Source organism: Emys orbicularis, chromosome 4 (assembly GCF_028017835.1).
Source record: "Emys orbicularis isolate rEmyOrb1 chromosome 4, rEmyOrb1.hap1, whole genome shotgun sequence".
NCBI lineage: Eukaryota > Metazoa > Chordata > Testudines > Emydidae > Emys > Emys orbicularis.
This window is the reverse complement of record NC_088686.1, coordinates 139179761-139188544: the sequence shown is the minus strand read 5'-3', so window position 1 is coordinate 139188544 and position 8784 is coordinate 139179761. Positions and strand designations below refer to the sequence as shown.

The window sequence follows — 8784 nt, the reverse complement described above, 5'->3', positions numbered from 1 at the left end:
TCAGGGCTGAACAATTAGAACCTCAATTAGCCCTTAAGTTTCTGTGTACAGCAACATTCCCCCAAATACCTACAACTTGGCAAAACCAAGAGCCTGGTTCTGATCTCTGTCACACCCCTGTAAACTGAGAATATTTGCACTGAAGAGACTGGAGATACACTGATGTGTAACTGTTATAAAGGTACGATCCAGTGCTCATGGAAGACAATGGAAAGTCTCCCTTTGACTTCAGTGGGTGTTGGGACAGAAAGCAAAGGCTAAATTGTGGCTGTGCCATAAGCCCCATGTACAGGACAGCGTTGAGTTGTGCTGTCCAAGCAGTAGACTGGGAAGTAGACTGTGCCCCTAGTTTCTCCTTCCTCTGTGGAGGTGTGGAGGGGAAGGGAACTTACACGGTGTCAGGCATACAGCTGGTGCAGTGTGTCACGACTGCACCTATATTTTCCCCTTGTGCTCCAGCAAGGGCACCCACTCTAGGCTCCCAACTCCTCAGCCGTCACCTCTCTTGGGTGCAGATGGATTTCTCTCTCCCTCCTGACCGGGTTTTACCAGGCTGCACAGTCCCCTGCCTATACCGTGAGTTCCTCAGAAAGTCAAACTGACTAAACAGGTCTGGTTTGCTTCTCCTCAGAGGCTAAAAGGAACGTAATTGCCCACAGGTACAAGCTACCGCACAGCCCTTTCTAAGCAAGCACATTTATTCTTAAGGTGAAAGCATTACAGAGAAAACATTAAAACACTAAAAGAACCTACACATGTGCTAATAAGCCTACCAGAGATCACCCCCCCAAGTCCAACAAGGGCTCTGGTAGAAGTCAGCCCTTCCAACCCCACCACGGGGTTTTTCTTTGGTTATAACTTCAGAACACCTTTTGCTCAGAACAAGAACCCCCATGAATAGGTCAAGTCCTTCCAACCCTTTCCAGGAAGGACTGGGGTGTCCCTGGGACAGAAGGTCCTATCCAGTTGTTGGATCAGAAAGTAGGCCCAGAGTCACTTTAAACTCAGGCTATTTATCCAAAAGTCCTTTCTTTGTCTGCTGGTCTCTAGAGAATCCAGTCTGAGCCAGTATAGGCGAGCCCTCCCGGGGGGTGGGACCTCTTGTGAGGTGTTCCAGTCTGAGTGAATTTGCCTCAACACCCACCCCTGTTCTTAGCTACTGGAGGGCTCCCTCAGGGAATTATATACAATCCCTGGCCCACAACAATGCATAATATTTAATACAGTAAGATCACCCATAGATATGCCATCTCTGACACACACAGGATGTCCCCAGCATGCTGACACAACTGCACTGATTGCATTGTGGGGTGGAGCCCAAGCTCCACTCACATATGTATGGGGACTGGCAGCCCCATGGAGGCTGCTATCCCCTCTGCGCTAGTACCCCTGGTGTGAGTAGACAGCTCAATGGAGTAAGAGGGGGTCTTACACCCTCTTTTAGTCCCCTTGGTTGGTGTGCAGGATGGGCCACACTCTGGCCTTAAGGGAAGAGAGAAGCAGACTCCAAAGCCCAGTATTTAGGTACCTAACTCCCACTGATTTCCCCTTAGCTATTCAGTGCCCCACCTGGGCTGGCCTGTAATGTGCGTTCTGCCCTTAATACCCATTCAGGAGGAGAAGGCAGCTCCTCCGTCTTGCTTTTATGCTGACACATTTTCAAAGGGCTGGAACAATGTGTTCGCAAGATTGTTCCCTGCCCACGGAGGAGGGACGTGAACCGGGGAGCAGTACCAAGGGTGGCTGCTCGGAAATGGTGCGAAGTCACTGTAACGATCAACAGCAGCACCGAGAGACCGTCTGGGCAATGAGAAGGGAGCTTAACGTTCTTAAGCGCAGAGGGTATCCATGGTGGGAGGGGAGGACAATGAGGACTCTGTAAAGGGAGCAAACATGACACAAAAGCCATTCCCAGAATATAAATATCACTAGGAGAGGGAGAGAGGCACAGTTCAAGTTCCTTACAGTACCATTTTGAGCGTCCAGTAGCATCTCAGTTAGCAGTTCCTCCAGGATGTGCTGGTATTTTTCCAGCTGCCTAGCGTCGAGCCGCATTCCAGTTTCTCCAGGTGCAGTCAGCTGTGAAGGAAAGCATAGTTAACAAAAAAGGGAAAATGGAGCAGGGGGAGATGGATAACCACACCTCCTACTTTATCGATGTTGAAGAACAAGGGATCTTGTGCACAGAATTAAGTGCTACAACTTGGTGGAAGCCACTGGAAGTTGTAGCACTAGGAACAAGCTGGAAGTTCCGGCACATGGAATAAAGCTGGGCTGATTTAGTTTCCTATTTGGGGCTTGATCCTGCACCGTTCAAATCGATGGGAGTTTCCCCACGGACATGAATGGGAAGAGGGACTGCAGCCTTAGTACGGTCGACATTGACATGGACTGGGTCTTCACAAGGGATAAGTGGCCTTGAGGGCAGTCCTTGAACTATTTACTCACTCTTGGGTTGCTAGATGTCCCAGAGCTTCAATCCATTGGGTCATCCAGATGTTGGCTTGGAAACGTAGGCGGCTAGGCCACTGGCAACAAACAGCATACGGCCTCTGCAATTAGCAAAGGTCCCAAAGGAGAAAGTGATCCTTGAACTTGATAACCCCCCGTGTTGCAACTCTTTCTCAGGCCAGTCGTTCTATTGACTCCGATGCCTGAGTAAGAGCTGTAGGACGAGGCACATTTCTGCATCCAGCACCTCAGGACAGCTGTTGCTAGGATGTAACAAAAGTGAACGAGTTGCTCAGGCCACATTTGGGGGTGGTGGTCAGACACCAGGATGTGCCTGGTATTTAATGTTTAAGACTGAGAATGCTCAGTGTTTAGACACTAATATTAGACAGTTTTGGAAGAGCAGATGTGTTAACTAATGTCCTGGCCAAATTCCAACTCAGCTAGACTTTACATCCTACCTAGCTACATTTCCCGTGCAGCCACATTCTTTCTCCTTTCCCTTTGCTGGTGATGAAGAATAGTGATGTTTCCAACCCAGAAGTGGCTGCACTGCCTGGTGGGTGAAACTATCCCTGGGTTGTAATAGAGGAGCCCAATTTTCTAACTTGGGTGACTGAGCAAACGTGCCTCCAAGGGCTCAGATCAGCACGCAGATGCCTAAAAAAAACTTGGACTTTCAGAAAACCTTTGACAAGGTCCCTCACCAAAGGCTCTTAAGCAAACTAAGCAGTCATGGAATAAGAGGGATAGTCCTCTCCTGTATCACTAACTGGTTTAAAGACAGGAAACAAAGAGTAGGAATAAATGGTCAGTTTTCAGAATGGAGAGAGGTAAATAGAGGGGTACTCCAAGGATCTCTACTGGGACCAGTGCTGTTCAACATATTCATAATGGTCTGGAAAAAGGGGTAAACAGCAAGGTGGCAAAGTTTGCAGATGGTACATAATTACTCAAGATACATGCAAAGCAGACTGTGAAGAGTTACAAAGGGATTTCACAAAACTGGGTGATTGGGCAACAAAATGGCAGATGAAATTCAGTGTTGATAAATGCAAATTGGAAAACATAATCCCAATTATACATACGAAATGATGGGATCTAAATTAGCTGTTATCACTCAAGAAAGAGTCATTGTCTTGGACTCATTGTGGATAGTTCTCTGAAAACATCTGCTCAATGTGCAGTGGCAGTCCAAAAAGTGAACAATGTTAGGGACCATTAGGAAAGGGAAAGATAATAAGACAGTAAATATCATAATGCCCCTATATAAATCAATGGAATGCACACACCTCGAATACCGCGTGCTTTTCTGGTCGCCACATCTCTCAAAAGATATATTAGAAATGTAAAAGGTACAGAGAAGGGCAACAAAAATGATTAAGGGTATGGAACAAGTTCCAAATGAGGAGAGATTAAAAGACTGGGATTGTTCAGCTTGGAAAAGATACAACTAAGGGGGGATATGATAGAAGTCTATAAAAATCATGACTGGTGTGGAGAAATTGAATAAGGAAGTGTTATTTACCCCTTCACATAACACAAGAACCAAGGTCACTCAATGAAATTAATAGTCAACACGTTTAAAACAAAACAGAAGGAAGTATTTCTTCACACAATGCACAGTCAACCTGTGGAAATCATTGCTAGGGGATATTGTGAAGACCAAGAGCATAGTTGGGTTCAGAAAAGAATTAACTACATTCATGGGGAATAGGTCCATCAATGGCTATTAGCCAAGATGGTTAGGGACGCAACCCCAAGCTCTGGGTGTCCCTAAGCCTCTGATTGCCAGATGCTGGGACGGGATGATAAGGGACGGATCACATGATGATTGCCCTGTTCTCTTCATTCCCTGGGAAGCACCTGGCATTGGCCACTGTCAGAAGACAGAATGCTGGGCTAGATGGCCCAATATGTTCTTATGTTCTAAAACAGGTATTTTTCTGCCCCAGAGTGATGATTTAAGAGTCCAACAGTGAAGCTGGATGGACTCAAGTTTGTAAACTTGGTACCCGCTCTGCAAGGTCCTTAGGAATCCTGCAGGTTCAAAGGTGCTGGACAATTCACAGGTGATAACAAGCCTACTTTAGTAAATATCAAGATAAATCCCAAACCAAAAGCAGATTTGCAAAATCCTGAGCAGCAGTAGTAGGTGTTTATTGAGAGGTAAATAAAAGATCGGTAGATTTTTCACCATTAGTATGCCAGGCAGGGTAAGTAGACTCAGGGGCTGAGCTACGAAATTTTCAAGACAATTTTTTAAGGCTGAGGTGCACCCTGCACCCATCTTCTGATGTAAACTTGCTCAGTGCCTGGGTCCAGTTTGTAGGAATTGGGTAGTATCCCTTTAAACAATTCCTAAGCCTGCTAGTGGCACTCACTTACTGTCTTCTATTGCAGAAGCCACCAGAACCTAACAGAGCAGCAGCATACATATATAGGTAGGCCTCATATGTTTGTATCTGGTCAGCCAACGTGGTTATTGGACACCCAAATGCACCTGTGTGGTTTCCTTATATACTTACGGGTCCCCTCCACCATTCCCCTCACCTTGATGATCTCGCCCTCGTCCACACGCTCCACGTCAGAGAGCTCGGTAACGTCTCCGCCTTCTGATCGCTTCTGCAACATCAAGGATTTCTTCTGTGCTTTGTTCCTCTGTTTCTCCTGGAGCTACACGGCAAGGTACAGTAAAGAACAAACACCAAGGATCAGGAAGGTCACAGGGACAAGGGTCAGGGTGGGGCAGAGTGGCTGCTTGTTCAGCAAAGGGTGAAGCGTGCTGGAGTAGGGTCCATGGAGCAGCTCCATGGCCATGAGTTGACCTGGTGGAGGGGAATCCACATGCAGCGAAGCTCTCCAGCACCGAGCTGAGTCACTTGGGCTAAGAGCAGGGAGCAGGATTTGGACCTGGGTTTGCAAATGGGAATTCCTTTCCTTACAAATCCCCTGCTCCCTTTGCATGGTTCATCTCTTACTGGTGCCGCCTTGTCCTTGCTGCTGGTGCCGCTCCGACATGACACCAGCTGTTATTCCGGTATCAAGCGCATCCCTTGGCAGATCAAGAGAGCCAGCTGGTGTATCCTTCACCCCAAGCTGAACAGGGCATTGAACCAGAGAAATAAGAAACCAGCGAAACCTAATGAGTCACCTTTAGTCCATCCCCTGGGAACCAGTGCAGGATTATTCCCTGCCGTCCTCCTGATCCAGTGCCCATTGGAAAGACTCCCATTGATTTCAGTGGACACTGGGTCAGACCCTATCGTACAGACAAAAAGTCAAAGAGCTGGTATCCCTGGGGTGGGCACTGGGCTCAAACCAACCTTTCAGTTAACAGCCTAAAGCTCTACGGGGTGACCCAGTAGAAGGTAACTTCTTTGATCTGCTAAGAGATGTGGATGCGCACTGGTGGCCAGAGAAGCACGGCAGCCAAGTGGATTGAGCTTGGGGTTAGGCATTTCTGACTCCTAACCCAGGTTCTGCCACTGGCTCCTTGTGTGACCTTGAGGAAGTCATGTCAGCCCCCCATACTTCTGTTTCCTCATCTGTAGAATAAATACTGATACTCAGCAGCATCGTGGAAGGGGTGCTGAGGTTTAATTAGTCTATTCCTGTCCAGCCCCTTTGCCAGCATCAAGCACGTCACTCGTGCTATGTGTTATTAATAAGCCATTCTGGGGCGGGTTGTGTTGTCCCTCTATGATATATGCAGTGAAATCCCTGCTCAGCGCAAACCCCAGGAGAGCAGCAAAAATTGAGGGGGGTTGAAAGGTTTCATACTATGGCTTTGGGAACCCGCTGGGGGGTCTTTGGAGTGGTTGTTCAAGGCAGGGTCTGTCTGTTGGAGGTGGGTCCGTAGTGCTGCCCTAACTGCCACACTGAATTTTAAAAGGGGTATTTTCAGTGTGAGAGAGGCAGATTTTGGACAACCAATAAGAGGGACTCCCCTCTCGCCCCAGAGGACTCTTGATTGTGATGAGCACCCCAGGGGGAAGCGAGTTTGTATGGGCTACTGGTGAATGATACACTGCAAAAGTCCACATCAGTGTACATTCTGTAGGCCAGTGCTGAGACACAATGGGGAAGCTTTCATGGCTGCTTCCCATTTCTCATTAGTTTGCCTTATTGTTTAAACTGGATCCACATACTTCCCCCCTTGCCTCTGATAGTGGTGAAGAATGACCATGCTACACCCAAGAAGCGGCCGCATGGATGCTCAGCAGACACACCAAGGGAAGAATAGGCCATCCCTGCTAATTCCTAGACAGGGTGTGAAATCCTGGCCCCATTGAAGTCAAGGGGAGTATGGCTAATTATTTCAATGGGGCCAGGATTTGACCCATGGTCTCTCCAAGCTGAAGCACATCAGTGAGGTGGAGGTGGTGGTGGGTGAGAAGCTTGCCTGTGCTGTGTGAAAACAGAGAACATCAGGCTCTAGGGCTGTCAGCTTGGCATCTTTCAGTAGCATTAGTTTCACATCAAAAGAAAAGGATTTTCCTCTATGCGTGTCCCAGAACTGAAACCTATTTGGCGCATGGTTAATTATTTGTTAGAACAAAGAGGCACGGCAGAATTATGACGGGAGACTGCAGCTTCTCCATAAAAATCCGAGCCATTAGCAATTATAAAAGAAAACTGTTAAAAAATATCCACAGACGAATGTAAATGGGCCTTTTGTTTCCACTATCCTATTTTATGCTCAACTGAATCCTGGCTCTTGCAGTCTAATCCTGAGTCTTTCACTCAAAGTCCTCTGCGGGACTGGTGAATAAAGTGCTTCCCACACTTTGAGGATCCTGTAAGTTGCCCTGCCGAGCACATCCCAGTACTGCTGTGGGACCAGTCGTGCTACGGGGAGTCTGTTCCAGCTACATTTCCACTAGAGATGGACTTGAGAGAGCTGGTCTGAACCTTTGACCCACTGAGAGCTTTACATGAGTAAGAACTATGTTGGCCTGAGGTTCGTCTCCCATTGAAAGCCCCAGCTAAGAAAAGCATTGCTCTTCAGGCAAGCACATAAATGTGTGTTTAAAGTTAAGCCCAGGCTTACACGATTTCCTGAATCAGGGCCAAAGTCAGCACTCTGAGCACGCTTGTAGACGATTACCCTATAAGTACAGTCTTAGGCTGTTGCCTGACAGGTTGGTGGTTTGAACCCTCTCAAGGGATACCAGCTCCACCACAGCACCACTGAGAATAAACTGAGCCAGTTCCCCTGGACTTGCCCCACTTTTCCAACTACACGGGCTTAAAGAAATCATCCCCCTTGTCTTTTCTCACCTGTGCTGCGTGAGGCCTGGCACCGGCGCACTGGAGGATTTAGTGGGTTAGCACACTAGCCCTTCACCTCTGGAGACTGGTTGGCTCAAGGCATAAGAGAAAGGGGCCTGCTGCTCTCAGCCAGACCCCTAGCGGATGATGAGGTATGTTCTCATTCAATCAATTCCCTGCCACCGCAGGGGCCTCAGGCATTAGTGCACCTCAGTGCCTCCTGTTCTCTACCCGTGGCACAAAATAGTTTAGTCTCATGAGGGCTGTGATACTTTGGTCTAATTCTGGTGGTTGGGGTTGGTGTGGAAGTGGCTGGGTTGTAGGTAGTGGCCTCTGCCTGACAGGTGGTCAGACTAGCTCTGGTGGTCCCTTCTGGCCTTAAACTCGATGAATCTATGACTGGCAACATCATGAAACCATCTATCAAACAGGCACTGTCTCTGCTCAGAGGGGATGAACTATGAGCTACGCATGGGAAGCATGCACAGGATGCACCTTTCTGCACCACACAGGGCTCTGGCCATTGCAGTATGGTGCTCAGGGGTTACCTGCATCCTCTCGATGTCGCTGCGAGTGAAGAAGGCTAGGTAGCCTTCAGTCTGTTCAGCCAGCATGGCCACCACATACACCACCAGCAGAGAAGCCACCACCTTCCTCGAAACCATCATGGAGCTTGAGAAAGCCTGAGCAACACAGGAGAGGGGAGGGTCAGAACATGCCAGCAGGGATGGCTGCCTCCTGCGGTGCACAGCAGTTCAACCAACATCAGGAACAAAGAGCCACGTCCAGAAAGGAATAACCCTGAGTTATAGTTCAGACAAAAAGAACAGGAGTACTTGTGGCACCTTAGAGACTAACAAATTTATTAGAGCATAAGCTTTCGTGGGTAAAAAACCCACTTCTTCAGATGCATGGAATGAAAATTACAGATACAGGCATAAATATATTGGCACATGAAGAGAAGGGAGTTACTTTACAAGTGGAGAACCAGTGTTGACAAGGCCAATTCAGGCAGGGTGGATGTGGTCCACTCCCAATAGTTGGTGAGGAGGTGTCACT

The 8784-nt window shown here is 48.0% G+C and overlaps 1 protein-coding gene across 1 annotated transcript; it reads right to left on the bottom strand.

Annotated features, from left to right (window-relative positions):
• Positions 1 to 1829: 1829 nt before the first annotated feature.
• MLN (motilin) lies at positions 1830 to 8402 on the bottom strand. Its single transcript, XM_065403415.1, has 4 exons — positions 8274 to 8402; positions 5005 to 5121; positions 1971 to 2079; positions 1830 to 1876 (listed from the first exon to the last, which is right to left on the bottom strand). Exons 1-4 carry the CDS (start codon positions 8391 to 8393, stop codon positions 1830 to 1832), a joined length of 393 nt encoding a protein of 130 aa, XP_065259487.1. The 5' UTR covers positions 8394 to 8402.
• Between the last annotated feature and the right edge of the window lie 382 nt (positions 8403 to 8784).

Excerpts from the sequence above, each read along its gene's own strand:
- MLN (XM_065403415.1), bottom strand. The coding sequence starts at position 8,393 with ATGATGGTTTCGAGGAAGGTGGTGGCTTCTCTGCTGGTGGTGTATGTG. Across the intron at positions 5,122-8,273 it reads GCGACATCGAGAGGATGCAG|GAGAAACAGAGGAACAAAGC; the intron begins GTAACCCCTGAG and ends GTGTAGCTCCAG. Across the intron at positions 2,080-5,004 it reads ACGAGGGCGAGATCATCAAG|CTGACTGCACCTGGAGAAAC; the intron begins GTGAGGGGAATG and ends TTTCCTTCACAG.